General features: G+C 38.7%; 1 protein-coding gene across 24 annotated transcripts in view; it reads left to right on the top strand.

Annotated features, from left to right (window-relative positions):
• The window catches only part of LOC140476464 (gephyrin), a 538,995-nt gene that overhangs the window by 413,946 nt on the left and 97,865 nt on the right, over nucleotides 1-27,184 (top strand). For all 24 annotated transcript variants that reach the window (XM_072569115.1, XM_072569120.1, XM_072569118.1 and 21 more), the window contains one exon: nucleotides 15,749-15,886. In XM_072569115.1, the coding sequence (XP_072425216.1) occupies nucleotides 15,749-15,886 (138 nt within the window). The remainder of the gene's footprint in view (nucleotides 1-15,748; nucleotides 15,887-27,184) is intronic.

The raw sequence follows: 27,184 nt of genomic DNA, 5'->3' as shown, positions 1-27,184 counted from the left end.
CAATCAAGTTCGAGAGACATGATTTCCCATGCACAAAGCCATGTTGACTATCCCTAATCAGTCCTTGCCTTTCCAAATACATGTACATCCTGTCCCTCAGGATTCCCTCCAACAACTTGCCCACCACCAATGTCAGGCTCACTGGTCTATAGTTCCCTGGCTTGTCCTTATCACCTTTCCTAAATAGTAGCACCACGTTAGCCAAATTCCAGTCTTCCAGCACCTCACCTGTGACTGTCGATGATACAAATATCTCAGCAAACACGTCCCTAGCTTCCCACAGAGTTCTCAGGTTCACCTGATCAGGTCCTGGGGATTTGTCCACTTTTATGCATTTCGATACACCCAGCACTTCCTCCTCTATAATATGTGCATTTTTCAAGATATCACCATCTATTTCCAAACATTCTATATCATTCATGTCCTTTTCCCGAGTAAATACCAATGCAAAAAATTTGTTTCGTATCTCCCCCATCTCCTGTGGCTCCACACAAAGGCCGCCTTGCTGATCTTTGAGGAGCCAATGTTTCTCCCTAGTTACCCTCATGTCCTTAATGTATTTGGAAAAACCCTTCGGATTCTTACAAATTTATAAAATGTAAAAGGATAATTAAAAGAATTCTTGGAATGATTGGTGGAAAAATAGGAGTGTGGAGGCAGAGGGTGTGACTGGGGTTCAAAGAAGATATTGCAATGGAGGAAGAGGTTGAGATACTGAATGATGTAAAAATTAAGAGAAGATGAAAAATGGGTTTGAGTTTGAGGAAGACTGCGATGTACTAATGTCACTTGGACAGTAATCCAGAAACACAAACTAATGCTCTGCATGTCGGGATTCATAAGCCTCCACAACAGATGGTGGAACATAAATTCAATGAGAAAAATCTGGAATTGAAAGCTGTCATTAATGAAGTTACCTTGAAACTATCATCAATCGCTATAAAAACCCATTTCATTCACTAACATCCTTTAAAGGGAGGAAATCTGCCATTATTACCGTTATCTGGCATCCCTGTAACTCCAGACTCTCATTAAAGCGTTTGACTTTTAAATACCCTCTGAAATGCAACGTAGCTCAGAACAGAAATTAAGGAGAGGTAACAAATGCTGGTCTTGCCAGTGATATCCATATACAATGAACAAAACCTGTAAAGTTAACAAGTCATCTCGTCCATATAAGATGTATTAGAAATTGCTGAGGAAGACAAATATCAAAATAGCTGAAGATCTGACCAGTCTGTCAGTCCTTTCTGGATATTGGAATAGTACCTGAGGACCAGAGAATTGGAAAGGTTAAGTCCCTATCAAAAATAGAGTTAAACATAATTATCGTCTTACATCAATGAGAAGAAACTTACTTGAGGTCACTATCAAGAGGAAAATTAAGTCTCATTAGGGAGGCACATGATTTATTAATAGAAACAGCAGAAATTTGTTAAAGGCAAATTGTGGAGAAAGTGAGGACTGCAGATACTGGGGATCAGAGTCAAGAGTGTAGTACTGGAAAAGCACAGCAGGTCAGGCAGCATCCAAGGAGCAGGAGAATCAACATTTTGGACATATGCCCTTCAGTATTCCTGATTGAAGGGCTTTTAACTGAAACGTCGATTCTCCTGCTCCTCAGAGCATCCTGTTCTGCTGTGCTTTTCCAGCACCACACTCTTGATTCTGATCTGCAGTCCTCACTTTCTCCTAGTTGATTTAAACCCTACTGCAAATACTCTTCCAAGGATGCCTACCTTGAAGAAGTTCTCCTCTTCTCTCTATAAGGATCTCAGTGAGTCTCTCTCTTACTGCAACCACACTCCAACACCCCTCGGTCATCTCCTCTGCCCTGATGCTTTTCAACCATGTCCTGAAGCAGACTGCTACCACAGCGACATCTCCTTCCATTCCTGAAGAAGGGCTTATGCCCGAAATGTTGATTCTCCCGCTCCTCGGATGCTGCCTGACCTGTTGTGCTTTTCCAGCACTACATGCTTCACTAAAGTCAAATTGTATCTGACTAACCTAATTCATGTCTTTCATGAAGGAACAGAGGCTTGCTGAATTTACTACTTACTCGGAAACTATAAGCAATTTAGAATAACTTGACTGTGGCAACCTGTGTTTGTAATTGCCATAGGGATCAGAGACATAATAGAGCTCATGGTGGAATGGGTTCATGTGGATTTGTAAATAATATCATTACATGTTGGTACTCTCCACCAGCTTCATGGCAAAGGTGAAGTCTTCACCTGTACATTTGTGGTGTATACTATTTTTAAATAAACAGGGAATGGTTGATCTAACAAGGAAAGGCAATATTGACCAGCTTCTGTTTTACACCCAACCACAATAAGTGGTGGCAGCAGGTAACTGAGTAAAAGGGAAGAATGGTCAGTGAGCAAATAGCAAATAAATGAAACAACAAAAACAAGAAAAGAATGAAAAAGACATTACCATTACCCAAGTACTTCAAGAAAGTTGTAGTCCAGAACCAGGTTGAGCAGTGGCTGACCTGGCATTAGAGATTTACAAGCTGACAACAATGTCTAGTAAAAAGCAGGACTGTACTCTCTTACATGTAGTAAAGCTTGCATGCAGATAATTTCCTAAACAAACAGGAAACAACAATGTAATACAAGGTAATTAAAGCATTTGATAATTACTTCAGTCGCTGCAAAGAACATGACCGTTGAGCAGTTGAAGTACAATAAACCTGTCCAGGAACTGGGAGAGAGTGTCACTTCATTTATTAGTGATTTCTACATGGCTGGCAGTGAATTGTGAATATGCAAATTGAAAAGAATAATTAATTAGAGATTAAATTGTTGTGTGAGTCTTGAATTAGGATTTTTTTGCAGCTGAAGGATAAATTGACTTTGTCGAAGGCTGCTTAGTTGATCAAATAAACAGGTTGTAAAACAGAACTGTGCAGTAATTCATGTAACGGGGACCTGGTGGCAAAAAAGTCGTGTTCCATGGCTCTGGAATGAAGCATGGCTCCACAGAAACTGAGGAAAAGGAAAGGATGTGGTTCCCACCTTTTACCAAATGCTATCAGTATAGAAGACTCATAGAATCCCTGCAGTGTGGAAACAGGCCCTTTGGCCCAACAAGTCCACACTGACCCTCCGAAGAGTATACCACCCAGATATATTCACCTAAACTATTATCCTACATATACCCTTGATTAATGCACCTGACTTACACATCTCTGAACACAATGGGCAACTTAGCACGGCCAATTCACCTAACTTACATATCTTTGGTATGTGGGAGGAAACCGGAGCACCCAGATGAATGCCACGCAGACATGTGGAGAATGTGCAAATGGTAAATCTGGAGATGAATGGCTCAAAGTCGTGGTGTTCTACATTGCCACTATCATTGTTTGAGTTTTTTAACCAGTGTTTCACAACAGATGGGGAGGCAGTGATCTCCAGTGACCAGCTCCACATCATTGTTTAATTACCATTGCCCCAGAGCTGACAGAAACACTGTTACTAGATTAAAGCAACATTAACGCTTTCACCACAAGACCACCCCTATCAGCAGTCTGTCTAGTTTATTGAGAATAAAAAAAAACAAAATGAATGTTTGTATTTACACCCAGGGTCTTTTGATCTCCACAACTCAATGACCAGCAGGTAACATTACGGTTGCTTCTGATGATAAAAGAACAAAGTCTTTGATTTCACCGTCTATCATCCTGGAAGTTTATCACTCAATAGTAACAAAGTCACTGAGAAATCATGGCAATGCATCTGTATTAATTATTAATTGCAATCTTTGTTTTCTCTTTTCTGACGCATTTCTGCCTTCCCCTGCACAGTATGGATCCGCATGGTTGTTTCCAGCTCTCGCATATCCAATTCAGTGCTACCAGATTAGTGAAGACCTTTGCCATGTTTGCTATTGCTCTGCATAATTCTATCCTCACATTACATCCATCTGCATGTAACATCACCAAAGGTCTGGAGATATACTATCCCTTTCTTGACTCATAGCCATGTGGTTAACATTTGCTACCCTATCGGTATCTCACAAGCATTCAGCTGACTGAACTGAAATGCTGGCTTGTCTTCTCTATGTAACCTCCTCCAGGCTGCTGAAATTTCCTCCAATGTGACTCTTTTCACATCCCCAAATTCAATCATTCCATCACTGTTATTGCTGCCACAGCTGCCTAGGCCTTGATAATTCCAATGTGAAATCCCTCTGCCTTTCCAGCTTACTCCTTCTGTTTAAGATTCTCCTTAAAGCCTAACTCTTTGTTCAAGCTTTTGGTCATCAACACAAACATCCCTTGTGTTCTTCGTTGTCAAATTTTGTGGAAAATCGAGTGAAGCACTTTTGGTCACTTAACTACTTGAAATGCATGTTATTGTTAATCTCCGAAAAACTCAGTTCCACAGGGTGCTGGGTAAAAGAATGCCCTGCCTAAACTGAGTGCCATCTTTGTAAAATGTATGGTCATTACAATGCAGGGTACATTAGTAAGATGTTTGGATTTCAAAAATAAAAAGTAAAAGTGTTGGCAAAATCCAAGAAATAGAAGATCATAGTGATATACAAATGCAATTCCTCGTTGAGATTCAAGCACCAACTGAGAGTTGTTGAATTACTGAAATTTTAGTCAACGGACACAAAAGATGTTTCAACTGAACAGTGGAGCTGGTGTTTTATTTCTTCCCAAAGATGAACAGTGGTCCGAGCAGGATCTCCAACCATCAAGTGTGAAACTCCATGGAGGCTTGCAACTTAAAGTCAGGAAAGCAGATGACTGCCACAGTTCAATACAGTGAGAAGAAAATCTCAGAAACCTTGTCTGTAATCCAGAAGTAGAGTTGTTCACTCATAAGTAAATGAGCTTGTACAGATTTACAGCAAAATTACCGAACAGAAAAATTGGGAAGACAAGCAAATCCTAAAGATTTTTAGAGCTGAATTTTGCAAAATTATTCAAAAAGTTTGAAAAGCTGAAAACGACTCATCATATCAACTATGTCCTGAAGCAAAGTCTATATATTTGTATACACACTGACAAAAGTTCCTTACAAACTTAGCAAATGGAAAGCCAGAAGTTGACTTACTGTCACAACACATAATTACCCCACGTGTAACAAAACCTATGAGTTGGTATTCCAGTGTGGTTCTCATCCTGAATAAAACTAAATGAATCACCAAGAATCTGTGTAGATCACTCATGGTTGAACCAAGCTTCAGAAAAGTTATTTTGACCTAAATATTCAACCAAATAAAAAAACGATTCCTTCTAGTAAGATTAAAGGTGGCTGCCACATTAGAACATAGAACAATACAGCACAGAACAGGCCCTTCGGCCCACGATGTTGTGCCGAACTTCTATCCTAGATTAAGCACCCATCCATGTACCTATCCAAATGCCGCTTAAAGGTCGCCAATGAATCTGACTCTACCACTCCCACGGGCAGCGCATTTCATGCCCCCACCACTCTCTGGGTAAAGAACCCACCCCTGACATCTCCCCTATACCTTCCACTCTTCACCTTAAATTTATGTCCCCTTGTAACACTCTGTTGTACCCGGGGAAAAAGTTTCTGACTGTCTACTCTATCTATTCCTCTGATCATCTTATAAACCTCTATCAAGTCACCCCTCATCCTTCGCCGTTCCAACGAGAAAAGGCCGAGAACTCTCAACCTATCCTCGTACGACCTACTCTCCATTCCAGGCAACATCCTGGTAAATCTTCTCTGCACCCTCTCCAAAGCTTCCACATCTTTCCTAAAGTGAGGCGACCAGAACTGCACACAGTACTCCAAATGTGGCCTAACCAAAGTCCTGTACAGCTGCAACATCACCTCACGACTCTTGAATTCAATCCCTCTGCTAATGAACGATAATACTCCATAGGCCTTCTTACAAACTCTATCCACCTGAGTGGCAACCTTCAAAGATCTATGTACATAGACCCCAAGATCCCTCTGTTCCTCCACCTGACCAAGAACCCTACCATTAACCCTGTATTCCGCATTCTTATTTGTCCTTCCAAAATGGACAACCTCACACTTGGCAGGGTTGAACTCCATCTGCCACTCTTCAGCCCAGCTCTGCATCATATCTAAGTCCCTCTGCAGCCGATAACAGCCCTCCTCACTGTCCACAACTCCACCTATCTTTGTATCATCTGCAAATTTACTGACCCACCCTTCGACTCCCTCATCTAAGTCATTAATAAAAATTACAAACAGCAGAGGACCCAGAACTGATCCCTGCGGAACTCCACTTGTAACTGGACTCCATGCTGAATATTTACCATCTACCACCACTCTGACTTCGACCGGTTAGCCAGTTTTCTATCCAATTGGCCAAATTTCCCTCTATCCCATGCCTCCTGACTTTCCGCATAAGCCTACCATGGGGAACCTTATCAAATGCCTTACTAAAATCCATGTACACTACATCCACTGCTCTACCCTCATCCACATGCTTGGTCACCTCCTCGAAGAATTCAATAAGACTTGTAAGGCAAGACCTACCCTTCACAAATCCGTGCTGGCTGTCCCTAATCAAGCAGTGTCTTTCCAGATACTCGTAAATCCTATCCCTCAGTACCCTTTCCATTACTTTGCCTACCACCGAAGTAAGACTAACTGGCCTGTAATTCCCGGGGTTATCCCTATTCCCTTTTTTGAACAGGGGCACAACATTCGCTACTCTCCAGTCCCCTGGTACCACCCCAGTTGCCAGTGAAGACGAGAAGATCATTGCCAACGGTACTGCAATTTCCTCTCTTGCTTCCCACATAATCCTAGGATATATCCCGTCAGGCCCGGGGGACTTGTCTATCCTCAAGTTGTTCAAAATGTCCAACACATCTTCCTTCCTAACAGGTATCTCTTCTAGCTTATCAGTCCGTTTCACACTCTCCTCTTCAACAATACGGTCCCTCTCGTTCGTAAATACTGAAGAGAAGTACTTGTTCAAGACCTCTCCTATCTCTTCCGACTCAATACACAGTCTCCCACCACTGTCCTTGATCGGACCTACCCTCGTTCCCGTCATTCTCAGGTTTCTCACATACGCATAGAATGCCTTGATCCTATCCGCCAGGGATTTTTCATGCCCTCTCTTAGCTCTCCTAATCCCTTTCTTCAGGTCCCTTCTGGCTATCCTGTATCCCTCCACTGCTCTGTCTGAACCTTGTTTCCTCAACCTAATGTAAGCCTCCTTCTTCCTCTGTACTAGACATTCAACCTCCCTTGTCAACCAAGGCTCCCTCACACGACCATTTCTTTCCTGCCTGATCGGTACATACATATCAAGGACACGTCGTATCTGCTCCTTGAAAAAGTTCCACATTTCCACCACATCCTTCCCTGACAGCCTATGCTCCCAACGTATGCTCCTCAAATCCTGTCTTACAGCATCGTAATTTCCCTTCCCCCAATTGTAAAAACTTCCTTGTTGTGCGCACCTATCTCTCTCCATAACCAAGGTGAAAGTCACAGAATTGTGGTCGCCATCACCAAAATGTTCACCCACTAACAAGCCCACCACTTGTCCCGGTTCATTACATTCTAGGATGGATTTGCAATGATCGCAGCTATGCTGTCTGAAAGGTATCATTTTTTGATGAGTTGGGGACATTTATTCAAGCCTTTGATATTGCTATCAAGCAATGATACACAGTTGAACCTACTTTCTGAAAATCATGCTGAATTTTTTCATGACATTATCTTGGCTTTTGGCCTATAAAACAAAAGATCTGTGATGTTGACAGTACTGCATTTAGATAGCTGAAGTAGAAGACCTGTTTTATGTGTGCAGATAATGGGATCATTTTGTTAACTTTTTTTTATTTATCTCATTAGATTTTTTTTTCCCATCTGAGTCAATGGGATTGACACTTATTCTCAAAAAATAATCCATGTTCAGAAGTCATCTGTTAATTATTATTAATTCTATATTAAATGTAGGCAGATTGAGTGCATTAAATAGGGGTTCACACAAACTCCAGTGTGGTGCAGTATCATTGCCTCTGGTCTAGGAGGCCCAATTTTCAAGTTCTACCTGCTCCCGAGAAGTGTAATACCATCTCTGAACAGATATATTAGAAAAAGCAATTATAAACATGAATATGCAGAAGTCCTAATCCTACAGGTATTTTAAACTAAATATCAAAAATTGTTTCCTTCCCAATACTTAAGTTCATGAGGTGATTTCCTGGGATTTTATTTTCCATTCCTCATTGTCAAAATATAATCATCTATATGATTTGTTTTAACCTCTGGTTCCCACTGTCTGGTGTATTTTAGCTAACATTTGCAGAAAACAGGAAAACAGACAGAATTTGATAGTAACTTTGCCATTGATGTAAATGAGTATCAAAATCATGAGCAGAGTACATTGGGTCATGCAGGTCATTCTGCTATAATGCGACAGTTGAGTTCCTCTGTAACCCCGTACTACAGAATATCTTGCTATGGAAAACCACTATAGAAAATAGTGCTGTAGAAAATCGTTAATACAAAATCACTATACCTGTTCAGGAGGAAGTTTGCTTTATCCAAACAACGCACACAATTTGTCAATAGCGTTATAGCCAAATTGCACTGACGAAACGCACATTATAGCAGAATGACCTGTACTATTCTCATGGGTGGAAAAATTGAGAACCCAGACCTCCTGGTTTCAAGTGATTGTCAAAAAAAAGCAAGAGGCATAAGTGAAAACCCTTTTTATTCATAAGTTAGCATCATGAAAACACTGTTTTGTGGTGTGATGGAGGCAGATTCAATTATGGATTTCAAAAGAGAATTGCATAAGGAGAAAAACCAATGGGAAAAAAAGTCGGCAAGGCTGCAGTGACAACGTAGGATTGTGGGCTAGTTGGTGAGCTTTTACAGAGAGCAGACATAGACCTGAGATTCTGAATGATCTCTTTAATTTTGTAACCATTCATAATTCACTGTATGTATTCATTAGGGAATTTCCATGCAGTCTAAATGAGATAATGTATGTCAGAAGTAGTACTCAAATGATATATTCAATTGTTGTCTGGATTTTTTGTATATCTGCATGTATTGTTAAAATTATCTTTGTTCAAAATGCAATCTCAGCAAATAAGTAGGAAAGTAGTTGAGACCAGATATATTTTCAAAAGTGACTTCATTTTTTGTATTTGTCTGCTGTTGTATAATATCTGTACTGTACTCAACTAAAACAGAAGTTCCAAAGCTTTGTCTTGTACTTCCACATAATAAACTATGATATCTGCTTTTGTAATTTATGTCAGGTACTGGTAGATTTACTGAATAGCTATTTTGTGTTGGTCTTCACAATAGAGGTTGAGAAAAAAAAATCAGAGATTCAAGAGAAATAAAAAATAAATCAAGGGAAGGAACCAATTCAACTCTACAAAAGAAACAAAGAATTATAGTAAATTGGATGCTGTTAAAGATAGACAGACCTCCACAATAAAAGCGCATGAGGGAATTGATGATTCATCAGTCCTAGCCATCCAAATCACAAGCAGTTTAGGAATTGTCTCTTTGGATTAGAATATTGTCAATTTCATTTAATTGTTTTACAAAGTAGGAGAAATAAACTGGAAATTTAGATACCTGTTGGCTTAAGGTCAGCTGTGGGGAGGTTAGTAGGGGGACAGAGTGACCAAACATTTATGCAAGTATGAGCTAATTAGAAGCAGCCCAGATTTGTAAAGGGCAGGTCATATATGACATACCTTGATGAACTTTTGAGCAGATAACTAATGCATTAGGTAAGTGATGTTATTTTCTGTAGGTATTATTATAGATTATTATATATCACAGGTTATTTGTAGTACCTGTCATCACTCAGGTGATAACACACTAACTTCTGAATCAAAAGCTTGTGGATTCAATTCCCACTCCAGAAATTGAGCTCAAAAATCAAAGCTGACTATTCACTGCAGTGGAAGAGTATTCGGGTATGATGGCCAACACATTGTTGTTTTTAAGAACATTATCTGTTCAGTGGCTGCCTCAATTTATTGATTTCACTTCAAAACCACTTCATTGGCTGTAAAACCCTTTTCGATGTACTCTAATCATGAAGGGTACTATGTAAAGTTCGCCTGGATTACGAATATCTCTTAGGGAAGAAAAAATCTGCTCACTCACCTGAAGTGGTCCACATGTGACTGCAGACCCACAGCTACGTGGTTGACTTATCTACCCTCTGAAATGACTTAGCCAAGCCATTCAATTGTTTTAGCATCTCTGTCCTTTCCCACCAGCACAAGTGGCGACACAGTGATATACAGTAAGGAGGGAGTTCTCAACAATGGCTGTGGATCCCTTGAGATCTCCTGGAACTTTGTCGAATTTGGACAAAGAAACCTCCTAATTGCCAGAAATCAATTACTACTCCACGAGTGTACTTTTAATCATCAATGAAATGATAGGACTCATCACCAGCAGTGATATCAAGCAACATATTTTTGCTACTAATCTGCTCACTGATTCTCAGTTTGAGTTCCACAGATGCCACTCAGCACCTGACCTCTTTTTATCCAAGTATGGACAAAAGAGCTGAATTTCCAAAAGTGAGGCGAGATACTACCTTTGACACTAAGATCATATTTGACCAAATATGGCATCAGTAAGCTGCAGTTAGTAGGAATCAGGCAAAACTCTCAGTTGATGGCAGTCCTAGGATCATCAGCATAGGATAATAGTCGTGATTGTTTGAGAGACTCAGCTTCAGGGACATTTCTGCAGGAGTTCCTCAGGGTAATGTCTTAATTTCATCCATCTTTAACTGGATCAATATCTTTCAACACCCCCTAATAATGCCAAGTGGACTGCAGTGGTTGAAGATTGCAGCTTACCACCACTTTCTCAAGTACAACTACGGATGGGTGATAAATGTTGGCTTAACCAGCGAAAACCATATCTCATGAATAGTTCGACAAAAATGTAAAAATCACACAACACCAGCTTATAGTCCAGCAGGTTTATTTGGAAGATTGCTGTTTGTTCAATATGTGTGTGACACTATGATCTTTTGCTATAAATTCTGTGTCCATTAGCTGCCTGACGAAGGAGCAGCGCTCCAAAAGCTTGTACTTCCAAATAAACCTGTTAGACTATAACCTGGTGTTGTGTGATTTTTAACTTTGTCCATACAGTCCAACACCAGCACCTCCATATCGTGAAAAAAATGCAACTTTTTATTTCAACTTTCTTCATAGACTTCCTGTAGGCATTTGACAAGTTAATTTTTTTTAAAAATGTTTGGAACAGAAAGATGGCTGGGAAAGCAATTGGTTATGACATAGGGGTTAGATAAGGCTATCAGACGTATTCAAGTTGGCAGGCTACTCATGGTGTACTCCAGAGTTTAGCTTAGCATATTAAATGTAAAAGAAGAATAAATTTAAATAGCACACTGTTGTGGAATACAACTTAGATATAAAGTAGTTCAGGGTAAAATATGGATCATTAATGTTACAGGAATGGAAAATTGCAGTTAACTAAATTCATATTTCGATATTGATGAGAAATGTGTTTGCAAAGATTTTTTTTTTAAACTCATGATAGATATATAAATAACCCACAAGAGAAAGCAGTTGTTCAGTAAACATTAAAATAGCCCAAAAGTAGAATTAATGTCTTGAATTAATGGCTTTCAAATCAAAGTTAAATGGACTTTTTCCTTGTCTAACTTCCTTTCTTACTCCTTGCAGACAGTGCTACAAAAATGCTAAGTTGGTCACCTCTTGATCAGTTTTCCTTTGGGAATTCGAAAATGAATATAAACTTGGCAGAAATAACTACCTAAGCCAAGAAAAGAAGTAATAAAAGTACAGAAAATAATCTAGCCAGTTGAGAGGAATTTCAATATGTCACAGGGAGTCAGCTGGAATGGGAAATGATGAATGTTTGACGAATGATGACAATAATGCTATTTGTAAACTGCTAGAGTACTCTAGTTGGATTTAGTTTTAAGTCACCAAAGCTAGAAATTAACTTGGATGAGTTGGATTGAAAATTTTCCAGGTTGTTATTCGGACAGTTTATTCATTAACAACAAGCTTTTTACGTAGCACTTTGAAATAGATATATGTGATTTTATTCTAATTAATTTGGCCAACTGAGCTTTTTCTTTAAATATTCACATCTATCCTCTTAATTGGATGTGCATATTATCAAGAAGGACCATCCTGAGCATCCAAGGAAAATGGAATAAATTTAAAGGCATACAATTTCATCAATTGTATGGCTCTGCAGTTAAACATTACATGAAAATAACATAAGAATTTTATGGAAAATTAGCTGAATGTTCCAGAGGCTGAGAATCCTGTGGCAAGTAACTCACCTGACTCCCCAGAGACTCTTTACTACTTACAAGGCACAAGTCAGAAGTGAATGGAATACTTCCCACTTGGCTGGATGGGCATAGCTCCAGCAGCATTTGAGAACCTTGATAATGTCCTACTTGACTGACACCTGAAGCATTCATTCCCACTGCCACCAGCACAGAGTGGCAACAGATTTGAACCATCCACAAGATGTGCTTCCACAACTCATCAACTTGTTTGACAGGACCTTCCAAACCCGCAAGTTGTACCACCTGGAAGGGCAAGAACAGCAAACGCATAGGAATACCCCTCCACATCACACATTATCCTGACTTGCAACTTTATCAGCATCCTTTCACTATGACAAAATCCTAGAAGTTGTTTCTTCTAGAGAGAATACACCATCACCTTGACAGCAGTTAGTGATGGACAATAAATGTTAGTCTTGCCAACAATGCTCGGATCCTAAAAGTACTTGAAAAAAAAAACATCTATTTAATTCACAATGGAGGATGCTTTCTTTTTTTGTTGCTGTTTTTGATTAAATGTAGTGTCATGTAAGTTTCAGCGAATTTATATTCTTTTCTCCTATATTCTCTCAGACTCTTAAGGAAGTACTAAGTAATTTCAGCATCAGTTGCCCTCAGTGTAACAACTAAATAATTATTCTTAATTTATTACCTGGGATGGTGAGTAATGGTGCACATATCGAACTTGAGAATAACATCATAGAAAAGCATGTTCCAAGTCTCAACCAATATCCATACCTGTAAATTCCAGCAGGGTTCAGCAAATATTAATCACTGTGCAAATATTTCTTTGCTTCTCCTTCTCACTGAGCAATTCTGCAGTGTTATTTCATTTCTGATTGTATCTATATGTATAAGTAATTGCATTTGTTTCACACTTAATGTCTTGAAGCAACATAGCCAAGATTTACTTTCAAAGTATAGTCACTGTTGTTGTGTAACTAATATTCTTATAGCAAGATCTTAAACAATTGACAATTTCTGCTTCAGTGGGGTTAGTTGGGAATAAGTGTTGTGAACTGTTAGTCCAGAGACCCAGGTAATGTTCTGAGGCCCCAGGTTCATATCACACTGTGACTGATGGTGAAATTTGATTTCAATAAAATCTGGAATTAGTGGTCTAATGATGAGCCATGAACCATTGCTGATTGTCAGAAAAACCCAACTGGTTCACTAATGTCCTTTACGGTAGGAAATCTGCCATCCTTACTTGATCTGGCCTACATGTGACTGCAGACCCACTGCAATCTGGTTGGCGCTTCACTGCCCTCTGGGCAATTCAGGATGGACAATAAATGCTGGCCTGGCTAGTGATGCCCACATACTTCAAATTAATCATAAAAAGAAGTAATCTGTGAGATTTATATATATACTTTTAATATTGGTTCCTGTGAGCTTAGATTTCTGGTTTTGAGTAAGTAACTGGTAGGATTTTTTCTTTGGAGATCTGAAGATATTAATTAACTTACAAGTATGGTAATAGTTTTTCAAGAACAGTTGTTGAAGCTTGGCTGTCAAGTGAATGGATTTATGCATTAATGGACTTCTGTTTGTTTGAGAGTGCTTACAAGCCAACTTGGTAAATATTGGGGTCTCAAAGGTTTATCAATGTGTTCTAGAATGTTTGTTTAAACATAAGGGAAGTACCTATAACTGATAGATTTTTGGTTGCATTTTTGACTTTGAGGGGGTTAGTTCTATGAAGGCCTGGTGTGAGTGTTATTCAAGAGGTATTTTGATTACTGTACAATTTGTGGAATTTTGGATTCTATTCAAATGCTGTTTTCTTTCTTTTCCATTTATAAAGGAGTGTTTTGGGATTAATGAGATTATGCTTTTACTGGGAGTTTAAAGTCTTTGAATTTGAGTTATAAATAGGTAGTCTGGATTATCCCATTTTGTCTTCATTCCTTTTGTAATGAACTTTAGTTTTATTGTTAAATCAAAATCTGCAGCATTATATGCTTATGTTCAGCGAGAGACCACTTTGTCAAATCCAAGACAAACAAAATTATAATCTATCAAATTCCTATCCTGTAATAATGTCATAATTATCTTACCAAAATTTAGGAGAATGATCCTGGATTTCATCAATCTATGTCATGAGATCTTTTAGATCCACCTAAATGGAATGGTGGGATCCTGACTTTACATCTCATTCAGAACATCAGATCATGAGTTTTCTGGTCTGTAAGATTGATTAGAACAAGGAACAGTATATTTACCTATTGAGGTATGTGGCGAGTTCCCCCAAATCAAACTGCGAAAGATCGACTTTATAGCTAAATGAGAACAAAGAAGAAAGGCAACTTTCCTCCTGAGTATGTTCAATATATTTAACTTCAGTATTTCAACATCGCAGGACATCAAACACAATTGCCGTTAATTCATTGTCAGCAATCATGACTGACAGTTTATACACAACATGCTAGCACACATTATTTGGCTATGGTTTTGATTCACCCTCTTCTGAAAGATAGTTCCTTCAACAATATAGTGTGCCAGATGGATTACATGCTCAGGTCTGTAATGAATCTCGAATCAGAACTTTCAGGTTCAAGACAAAAATATAATTAATGTTCCAAACTATGGCACATGATTGATGATTGACCAGAAGTAAGTAATTCTGTCCTTCAAGCTTGCTCTACCATTTAATATGATCGCAACTGATCTCTCCCTGGCCTCAACTCCACTTTCCTGCCTGCTCTCCATAAACCTCTAACCCATTTCTAATTAAAAGTCTCTTTATCTCCTCCTCAAAATTATTCAGTGACCTGACATCTAATGTAATCCGGTGTAACGAGTTTCACAGATTCACGACCTTTTGAGAGAAGTAATTTCTCCTCATCGCTGACATTTGCAGCATGCATGGGTTTTTTCTTTCCAAGCTTGTTTATAATTTCCGACTGCAGTCTTGACTGAGACAGATAAACTAGTACAAGCCAGTCATTCAAGGCTTTCCTGGTTTATGTCACATACTCATACAATTGCAAGTAGCTCCAGTGGAGACACCTCCAAATTTTTCTTGATATAACATTGGAATTTGGCCTCATTAATATAATCAAATATAATAAATAATTAGCTTACTGTAACGCTGGGTTTTTTTTAGCCAAAAGTGTTGTTTATTGTTCACAATTTCTGCCTTTTCCAATCACCTCAAAGCCAAGCCAACAAAAAGCAAATTTCACTATTTGGGATTGTATGTTTTTGAAAGTTGCAATCAATACGCTCCTTTATTTTTTGAGAACCGAAAATCTGTACTGAACAATTGTAACTTGTTTAAATGCAGTTTAAATGATGTTTATAAGTTAGGGGTTCAGGTAGCATTCCATTACTAGCCTTAATTTATTGATGGACAAACAGCAGAAATGCTGACCCTGTTAATTTTTCTTTCTAAACCCAGGCCACAGTGCAGTTGACATCAGCAAGGTAGCACGACGACACCGCATGTCTCCATTTCCTTTAACTTCGATGGATAAAGCCTTCATCACCGTGTTGGAGATGACCCCAGTTCTTGGCACTGAAATAATCAACTATCGAGGTAGGATTGAGAATTAAAGATTGCAGTTTGTCTTTAAGATTTATAAGTGGCTTCACTATTGAGCATTTATCTAAGGTTAAATTCGTACCATAATGTCTTGAGGCCAGATGGAAGTAAATTTAATCAAATTGGTTTTATTGCATTTTTTCAAAATCCAGAAATGGTGACCAAGTGTTTGTTGATGTGCATAACACAAATAATGGTTGGACTTTAAACTTCTGCCTTCCTTTTGATTTTTTGTGGATGCTTGCTTTAGAGTTCAGTCTTCTTATTATGAAGTTTTAGTGCAACAAAATTTTAATATGTAACAAGCTATGCTTCTACTCAGACACATTACTGGCAAGTGCAATACTCAAACTTTTGCACTGCTTCCCAGATTCAATGGATCTTAATAATGAAGAACAGTTGTTAGGATAGTCAACTCTGTTTAGCCCTTAAAGGTTAAAGAACAGTCTGGTATCTAGATAAAATTCACAGAATTAAGAAAACCTGTAAGAGGTCATTTTAGCCCACATTTTTCCAGTATTATTATATCCTTGTAGCATCCTTTTGTTTCTGATGGAGCATCAATGCACTTTTTGCAGTAAGACTAAAGAGCAGACCTACCAGTAAAATGTTACTCATCCATTAATCTAACCTTATCACAAGACAGATGTAATGAATGGTGGGCATAATTCACCAGCCTTATTGTTTCAGTTGCAGGCTTAGTCAAGAAGTCTTATCCTGCAACACTTCAAAAGAAACAAGGTTACGAGAAGCAAAGTTTATTGATTGACCTTCTATAACAGTTTTGTATTTGAGGAAATAGCACCCTTTGCATTCTAGAATTTATATTCCTTCAGTATAAGTAATGGACATTGCAAATGCTTACAGTATCAGTTAAAATCCAGTGCACCCTAAGAAAGATCTGTTTACCGATTGTCATTAGGTAGTAAAAAACTTGAATACTGCTTTTTGTCTTGTATTTATGAGGACAATACACAAGCCTGACCAATGCGAATGAAAAACAACATTTATACCGTGTGAGAGGAGAAAGTTGATTAATTGGCAAGTTGACTTTGGTTGAGACATCGCCATGATAATGTAGCAGTCTGAGGATGACTGGTAGTTAACTACCAAACTTTGGTTCAATCTTAAACCAGGCAGGTTGACACTAATTAGTCAAGGCAATGTCCTGAGAAATGAACCAAAGCATGGCTGCAATTATTTTGTTATCCTGAAACAGTTAAAGTATAATTATATTCTACCTTTGATCTCTCCTGGCCTGTCCTGAGCCGATACATGAACATGTGATGAGAGAGGAAGAGATTGTCGAATGATCTAAACCTGCATTAGACAAATTTCCAGATCTTAAACCATTACAGCAATTTCTTCTCCTGCTCAAAGAAAGGTCTTTTCTCTTTGGTCTCTTACTGCCAAAACTTTGAAACTGCGCCTCTAGCTTCTCTGTGGAATCATTAAGCAGCATTTAGAAATTAAAGCTGTCAGCATTTTGTTGCTTGGTTGATCCATTCTTCATCAGATTACCGAGGAGCCAGATGTAATAATCACAGTTGGTACTGAACAACGAGTGTCAGAATGCACTGTACCTCAATTAAAAAGAAGCTATGTTCTTTGCAGTTTATGTGATGACATAGCAACAAGCCTGTTGCTCCCAAGGTTGTTGTATAAAGTAATTCAGACAAAAATAAATGAACATTAATATAACAAGGGATTAATAAAACTAGAACTGAGCACTTAACAATAAGTTTGCCCAGATGATCTATGATAATGCAGTATGCTGCTCATGGCAGACCTGTGCAATGCTTTGTCTGATCCAAAAACAAATTGCCTCCATAACTGCACAAATATCTGGCAAAGCACGATAAAGTAGTTCCATCAGAATCACAGCTTACAGCCCTAGCATAAAATCTATCATACCATGGCATTTTAAATTTATTTGTTTTCTTTAAACAGACCCAGTTTGGCTTTAGGTTAGAACAGATTTTGACAGGGGGTCCTGGACTTGTTACAGTACAGGAAGAGAAGAACGTGCAGTTCTATCTGCAAGAACATTTCTTGTTTACACTGAGCGCACAACCTACTGAGGAACTAGATGTTCCTACAGCTTTTGTGAATGACGCATATCACTGGGGTAGTACACCCAGCATGTTGTTCATCTGTCTTTTCAAAATCATAACTTTGTATTAATGCAGTGAGAAACCTTTTCAGTTTTGTTGCGCTTTTTTTTGAAAGAAATGTTCGGTTGAATGCTTTGGTTTGTAGCCTATTGATGAAAGTTACATTTTCAGTCATTTATAAGTCTAATTCATAGTTGCACCATTTTTAAAGTGCATTGAAGCATTAAGATTCTAATCACAAGCTTGTGTAACACAACATTAAATCTTTTGTGCATAGCTCACACATTTACTATCATATTCCATGTATTATTCTTTGGGCAGTAGACTGGGATACAGTCTATCTGGACCTGGGGATTTGTCCATTTTTATGTCTGCCAAAACCTCCAATAACTCCTCACTCCCTATGTCAAACTGCTCAAGAGCTGCACAGACCCTCTTTCCAGGTTAACCTCTACCCCTTGAAATAGTTGTAGAATACCTTGGGATTCTCACTAACCTTGTCCCTTCTTTGTCTTCTCATTGCTTTCTATGCACTTTCTGTACTCCATTACGTCCTCCATTGATTTGCTTCCTTTATTCTGTTAAAAACTCTCTTCATTTTTATCAGTCTTGAATATTGCAAAAATTCCAATGTTGCTCTTGGCTTATTGCTCCCATATTTCACCCTAGTGGGAACACATAAGACTCATAAGACCAGGTTATAATCCAACAGGTTTATTCAAAATTACAAGCTTTCTGAGCACTTCTCCATCACGTTATGAAGTGCACAGTCACAATTTATAGGTGAAAAGATCATTGCAAGATAATTCTAGGTAATTAACAGTGTCAAAAGATAATACAAATGATATGATGGAATGTTGACAAGCTAAATAACAAGTCTTTGCAGATGATCAAGAGTGTCAAATGGTGTGAGTAAAGTGTGAACAACTGAACAGAAAGTAAAGGGATAACCTATGATCTGATTAATTAAGGTAAAGAGATACTTATAAAAAATCAAAAATAACATGGTGCTAGAGACAAACCAAATGGCTAGAATAACATGATAGGTATAAGAGTCGCTTGACGAAGGTCTATCCAAAGCAGCAAGTAATCCAAAACTGTACAAACAAATTTAGGTAGAAAAATCATAAGTTATGAAGGTGATGATGTCAAAACAGAACAGGAAGGAACATTTTACAAACTGAACAGTATGCTGTGGTTACATGTAGTGCAACATGAATCCAAGGTCACAGTTGAGGCTGCAACAATCACCATACAAGAGTGTTCCCTCCCATCAGGAAACAGTTCAGCAGTCAAGCACATTCAGCCTCCGATCTTCAGGTGAGCATACTCCAAGATGGCCTTCAGGATACACAACAACGTAGAATTGCCAAGCAGAAACTGATAGCCAAGTTCCATACCCATGAAGACAGCCTCAACCATGATCTTGGGTTCATGTCATCTACATGTCAAAAGATGAAAGTCTTGGGAGAGGTCTTTGACACAGCAACTGGAAGCTTTGGACAAAGCTTAATGGAGCTAAAATTCTGAACAAGGAACATTGGAACTGTGACAATGCGTCATGCTGTAAGTCTTTATCAAAAACCTCAGTTCAAACTTTTGGATCCTTTATCTCTACTTTCCCTCCAGTGTAGCGACGCAGAGGAAAGCAAAGCCTTTGCTCGTCAGGTTACGAGACAAACTTGATGCCTTATATTCACTAGACAAACTGAGTCTTCGGAATAATCTGATTTAGATATTTATTAAAAGTGTCAACAGCTTGCAAATAGAATGTTTGGTGTCATGGAACTGGAAAGAACTCTGACACACTCATATTAACCAAGAAAACATATAGTTTTACTTTGCTTAGGAGATGAGTAACCTTTGCATTCCCTATTCTAATGCTTTGTATTTTTTCCCATATTTGAATGAGTATTGGTACTTCAGCAAGATTAAGTATAATTCTTTTGGTGCGCAAGTTATCTAAGTAATTCTACATATAGTCCTTGTGGCTTTTTTTCATTAGAATGATTTTTTTTTACTTCTCATTGGGATATACAAAAAATACATTCTTTTAGAATTATCCACTTTTTTTGTGTTGCATCCAGCTCCACTTCCCACATAACTGGCCCAAAACCTGACTGAAGATCCAAGTCCACCTTCAATCTATCCCCTGCCAGATTTAACAGAGGTGGGAAGGTGTGCCAACAACTAAGCCTGGTTTGTACTTTAAATTTGCAATGAGGTTATGCCCGTATCTCCTCAGCAGTCAGAGGTTTAAGTGCTTTACTTTCTTCACCCTCAAATGTCACTCCATCCCATGCTACCATGTCTCAATCCATGCTATTGTGATTTCCACTTACACCTTTAGGGTTTTTGCATCATTATGTCACTCTCTCAATGCAGTTACTATCCAATCTGTATCCCAGAGTATCAAACCGCCCAGCTTTTCTAGAAGTCTCCCTCAGTGGAAAATTGACCTCCTAGATGCTGCTGCTGCTGAAATAAGAAAGGGTAGTGTCAATTGAATGTTGAAAAACATAAGCAAATGATTGAACCCAAGTCTTAAGGAAGACCTGTTCAAACCTTGGGCCACTCTAATCAGACCACACCATGGGTACAGTATACTGCTCTGGTCATCAAGCCACAAGGGAGATACAGAAGCATTGGAGGAAGTACAAAGAGCCCAAGGGCTGAATCCTTGCATCAAGGGCCTACATATAAGAAAAAAACTGGGGGAAGAAGTTATCAGAGAGGTGTTTTTACAGAGATTAAAAGGAATTAATGAGATGAATATGGAATATTATTTTAAACTTAAATTAAAAATAAAGGGACATAGTTTCAAACCAGATACATGCATATTTAGAAATGATGTTGAGGAATTCTCCTTGATCAAGGTCTGAAATAAACATGTAAAAGTTGTGGAGATGAAAGCCCTGGAATCTTTTAAGAAACTATTGAGTGATAGCTTGGAAAAACGTTAGTGATATTTCTGAGTCAATGAATTGAGAAGGCACATCCATTACAAGCTTGTGATATGCTGAAGGGTGCAGCCCATAAAATTGGCTGAAGTCATAAAAGTACATCATATCATCGTAGACAGATGAGTCTCCTGAAGGGAGAGCTGCCAGTTGAATTTTATTATCCTCACCCTTGCATCCGTTTTAGACTACTTCACTAAGCACCTTGGGCATGTTTTAAAAAGTATTCACTTTCAGGACATGTGTGGGGTCTCTGGCGCAGCTAGCACCTATTGCATATCCCTAGATTTCCTTAAGAAGGTAGTAATGAGCACTGTTCATGAGACAGCCCTGTCCATTTGACAAAAGTGATTCCAAAGTGGGGGGGTTAGAACAGTCTAGAATTTTGATTTAACAGGAATGAGAGAATGGCAATTTATGTCGAAGTCGGGTGGTATGGAACCCGGAGGAGAACTTCCTGCTGCTTGTGTTCCTATGAACCTGCTGCCTTGGACATTCTAGATCATGGAGCTTGAGGGTTTGGAAGGTGCTGCTGAAGAAACCTAGGCAAGTTGCTGCAGTGTATCTTGTTGCTAATACACACTAGCAGCCAGAGTGAGCCCCTTTTCCTTTGTTACGGCTGCCCTTTTAGTGGGCAGCATGGTGGCACAGTGGTTAGCACTGCTGCCTCACAGCGCCAGAGATCCGGGTTCAATTGCCGCCTCAGGCGATTGACTGTGTGGAGTTTGCACATTCTCCCCGTGTCTGCGTGGGTTTCCTCCGGATGCTCCAGTTTCCTCCCACAGTCCAAAAATGTGCAGGTTAGGTAAATTGGCCAGGCTAAATTGCCCATAATGTTAGGGGAATGCGTTTGGGTGGGTTGCACTTTGGCAGGTCGGTGTGGACTTGTTGGGCCGAAGGGCATGTTTTCACACTGTAAGTAATCTAATCTAATCAGATTTTTGCCATTTACTCCAGTTTGAATACTCAAAGAAAATTAATGAAAGATTACAATTGCTGAATTTGAAATATTAATGAAGGAAGTAAATTGATTTGGACGAGATCTGAGTTCATGATCCTAAAAGCAAAAAGTTATTACATTGCTCTAAATATGAGACAACTGCATTATGGATTTAATCATTGTGGGGTGGTGAACATTTGTTGGAGAACATAGGTTAGGCTCTACTCTGTTGTGCTGCCGTTGGTGAGAGTATGAAATGATGTCAGTCTCATTTTTATTTAATTTGATTTATTATTGTTACATGTCCCTAAGTACAGTGAGCAGTTTTGTTTTGTGCTCAGTACAGGCAGATCACACCATACAAAGTGCAGAGGGGTAGTAGAACATAGAGCGAGGAATACAATGTTACGGCTGCAGGGAAGGTGCACAAAGAGTGAGGTCGACATTAAATTTGAAATTTGAGAAGTCCATTCAGACGTCTAATAACAGCAGGAAAGAAGCTGTTCTTGAATCTGTTGGTACATTCTATGAAACGTTTGTACCTTCTGCCCGATAGAAGAGGTTATAGCCAGGGTGGGAGAGGCCTTTGATTATGTTGACTGCCTTTCTGAGTCAATGGATGGAAGATTGGCATCTGGTGCTCTGTCATGGGAGAAAGTTTAAGAAGAAAGTTGCAATTGAATAACACTTGACCAGTAGGAAAATGGAAGAGTTGCCTTGAAAAACAAAGTTTCAATCTATTTAAGGGTTATCCCTCACTACTTCGTTGTTCACTACTCAATTTAAATAATTAAATTCTACAACAAGCCCTGTTAATTTCTGAAGCTTTTACACTAGTTATCTATGCTGCTGTACAGAGTACATTAATCATTTTACCAATCACTGACTTACTGTTTTTGAGTGCTAGCTGGCCCATGAAGATTGGCAATAATTCATCCTTTAGTAATTAATGGATTCTAATGAGGTGACCTATGAGTCTGTATATTTCTACTCTGTTATGAAAATGGAAAATAGATGTTTTATTATTCAGATCTCACACGGAATCTTGAGATTTCTGGGGGCTTTGCTCCAATTTGACATCTAAATTGTCTTCAAAATTGGAAGGTGGAAAACTGTTTAGTTTTGACAACAGGAAAAATCATTATGCTTTGATAACATTGAGGTTCTGCTGAGATGTATGTTAACGGGTTGTACTGCAGTGATTTGTTTTAAACATTGACCACATATTAGCATATGAATCTCAAAGATTAACAACAGTTTTAATACCACTGTAGAATTAATGTAATATTTATTAATATGATGAATATTTTTGGAGAATTATTTTTGTAACAAGTGTCTTAAAAGGTGAAGAAGTCATTTCTTAATCTTATGAAATATAAACTATTGCCTAATAAGATTTACCATCACCTTTTCAGTTAAGCCAATACAAATGTTCAGAAAAAAAAGCAAAGAAATGAAAATCTAAAGCTTGCTAGCTACAGTTCAGGTTTAAGTTTAAACTCATTGCCTTTCAGAGAGTGATTGGTAGGTTTCATGGTCTGGATATTCTGAGATGGGTGTTCACCATCAGATTGCCACTCGCTCCTATTGTTCTTTCTATTAGCTCTCAGCTCCACCAGAATTCCAATTCTAACTCCTTCAGAAATGTGAAGAGTTTTCAAAATCAAACTGCTCCCCTATAGTACAGAACAGTCAAACCATGCATCCCTTTATTGTCGGTGTGCTGTGTTCTGAGATTTAAATGCCCGCTTTGACAGCTGTTGTAAAAGGGTAAGGATGTACAATAGGTATAGATTGAGGGTGCCAAGTGGGTAGAATGTGCAAACTCCACACAGACAGTCACCCGAGGCTGGAATCGAACCTGGGACCCTGGTGCTGTGAGGCAGCAGTGCTAACCACTAAGCCACCGTGGAATCTTAAATTTCTGTAGCATTTCCCACAAAGTCTGCTGCTTCTGAGGTTTTGCAAGCAATGACTATCTGACTGTCAGAATATTTGGACCCATGCTATTGAATCCAGTGCCATTTGTAATAACGTTACGAACTCTCATTTCCATAGGACTCTATTGCAGAAGAGTTCGACCAAAGGGTCTGTTTCCATGCTGTATGGCTCTATGTGCTGATATTCTCAGAAATCAACTGTTACATGATAAAGTCAATGCATAATTGATTAAATTTAAGCCTAAACTCAAACTTTAGGAACTTAGCAATGAACACAGTCTGCCAATTTCTCAGTAACAAACCCAAACAAGCAGACAAAACACGTCCAGAAACCCTAGCCACTCTCCCCTATATCAAAGATATCTTGGAAATGACTGCCAGACTACTCAGACCCCTTGGTATCAGGATAGCCCACAAACCCACCAACACACTAAACCAGCAGCGAATAAACTTGAAAGACTGATACAGACCACAAGCAAAACTAATGTCATTTACATAGACCGTGCAAGAACTATAACAAACACTACATTGGATAGGCAGAAAACTAGCCACAAGGATACATGAACATCAATTAGACACAAAACGACATGACCCTCTCTTACTAGTATCCTTACATACAGATAAGGAAGGACACCATTTCAACTGGGACAACACATCCATCCTAGGATAAGCCAAACAGAGACATGCACGAGAATTCCTAGAAACATGGCATTCCAACCGGAACTCTATCAACAAACACATTGAGTTAGACTCCATCTACCATCCCCTGAGAGAAAGAACAGGAAATGACATCACCAACCCAAAGGAACCCAAACATACAAAAAAAGAAAGCAGAACTTATCAGCAGTGCTTCGCCCGGACGTCCACTGAAGATGTTACCTAGTGGAGTGACGAAATGTCTGGAAATGAACCTTCCAGCTCAGCGAGCAAACCTACATCCAGAACTTCAACCTGAGCTACAAATCTTCTCAAACTTCGCTAAGAACTTGGCAATATATAAACCCTCATCTCACATTGTTAGATGGACATTGATTATAAAATCTATCAGGTCTAATATGGAATCAAAGAACAATTAGAGTAGAATGGGCCATTTGGCCTCAATTCCATGCTAGTTGTCTGCAAGAGAAATCTAAGTAAAGATATACGCAGTACCTTCTCGACAGCCCTGCATTTTCCCCCTTCACTCATTTCCTTTAGAAAGTTTTGATTGAATCTGCCTTGACTACTGTTTCAGACAATGTCTTCCAGATCCGAGTATGTAAGCAAGACTTTTTTTTAATATTGTATTTGGTTCTTTTGCCCATTCCTTAAATTGGTGTCCTCTGGTTTTAAATGCTTCTATAAATTGGACAATGACGCTCTACTCACTCTACCTAAACCTATCATAATTTTGAACAATCTTGTGAAATCTCCTCTTAAACATCTCTGCTCTAAGGAAGGAAATCTGCCTTCCTTACTTAAAGTACTACATGTGACTGCAGAACCACCATGTGGTTGACTCATAACTGCCCTCTGAAATGGCCTCAGGAGTCAATCAATACAAAGGTAATTGGGGATTGGCAACAAATACCAGCCTCACTAGCACCATTCGCGTCCCCTGTAAAAATATGTTCTGTATTCAGTCTGGCTCTCTCTCACATTATCAACTTGACAATAGTCTATACAACACCTTTACCTGGTTCATCTTGCATTTTTCATGATCCAGGAACCACTGGTTCGGCTGACTTTTTTTTTATCTTTGCAGAAATATAAGTAGATTGCTTCCAAACCAGATCCTCTTTAAATGCTGCCTCCTCTTTAAAGCTTTGTTACATATTTTAGCTGTCTATCTTTGATTCCAATTTTCTGGGTCAAATCCAGTCTCAATACTTTGAAACTTGTCCTTTTCCAAACAACCTCAAGATAATGTGTTTGAAAAATGTGTACACTTGTGTAGAAGTTGAGTTCCTGAGACTAAATCTTTAATTAAAAATGTAGGGAATTGACTCTTACATGAGTAGCATTCTGGAGAGGTTGAAATCCACATCCAAGCATTGCTTTGCTGTCGCAGTGATTCAAAGGTGGGAAATGCAAAGAGTTTGGAGTTTTAGAGGTTGACCTCTACATTATGAAAGGTGAGAGAGTGTATAGCCATAGGTCAGGGTTCACTTTTACATATAAATGAACTTTACTCATGCATATACAGCACATACAGTAGAGATCATTTGCTTCTCAATGTTCACTGCTGTCACATTGTATATTCACAAGTTTAACTCAAGCTTTTAAAAGACTAGCTATCACTTCACAGTTTCATTTTCACATTGTATTCTGTAACAATCATATGGGCCACATTGCAAGTACTGAAACACTCAATCTTAAACTATGAGAAAGTCTCACCATGAAGGACTGTTTTGAGTCTAGGCTTAAATTTGAATCCATAATGCAGTGATTTTATCACTTAACAGTTGATTCCTGAGAATGTAATTAAAAGACCTTTCATATTGGAAAGAGAAACTAATCAACTAACAATTAACTCAATGTTCTGTTTATCAAATTATTATTGTCAAATACATTGTGTCCATAAAAGATATAAAAGATGTATAACTTATTTGAAAACCTCATGGTAACTGGAAGAGGAGGCGCTTTCTCCAAATCTTGGTTTGGAGATAATTCTTCAGTGAGAGTTGAGAGATTCTTTTGATCAACAATTCACTATGATAAAGATTTTTTCATAGTGGGGCAAGTTTTTAAAATGCAAATAACTACTTCCAGAAGCCAACAACTGAGAAAGGGCAAAATTGGGACTGTTGGTTTGAAATAAATTTGATGAAACTTAAGAGGGAATCCTATCTTCAAAAGAATGTATTGGCAGCTCTACCATTCTTTCTTGGTGAGTGAATACATCAGAAAGACTTCTGTCACGTGCCATCTGAAGATGGCCTCACCGAAATGAATGTCAGTGTAGATTTGGAGCGTCCTGAAATTTTCTCAATAGGTTGCAGGAGATTCAAAGTCTATGAGGAAAAACATGAAACCAATCAATTCATCAAGTGTTCTAATACAAGAATGTGTCAACGAAGGCATGAAGAAGAGTGAGGAATGAAATCCTGAAGTGTATTCACGTTTGCAACTGAATGAAAAAAAAGAGGCATTGTTCTGGACTTGGTTCTGGCAAATGTGCTGAGTCAAGTGTGTCAGTAGGTGAACATGTAGGAAACAGCTGATATTAGTATCATGGGCGCATTGCCACTTGCAAGATTCCATCTAAGGCACTCCCCACCCTGATGTGGAAATATATCACTGGGTCAAAATCATGGAACTCCCTCCTGAACAGCATTGTGGATGTCTACATCAAATGG

The sequence above is a fragment of the Chiloscyllium punctatum genome, chromosome 4 (genome assembly GCF_047496795.1).
Source record: "Chiloscyllium punctatum isolate Juve2018m chromosome 4, sChiPun1.3, whole genome shotgun sequence".
Classification (NCBI taxonomy): domain Eukaryota; kingdom Metazoa; phylum Chordata; class Chondrichthyes; order Orectolobiformes; family Hemiscylliidae; genus Chiloscyllium; species Chiloscyllium punctatum.
The sequence above is the reverse complement of the archived record's forward strand: the minus strand, read 5'-3'. Positions and strand labels throughout refer to the sequence as shown.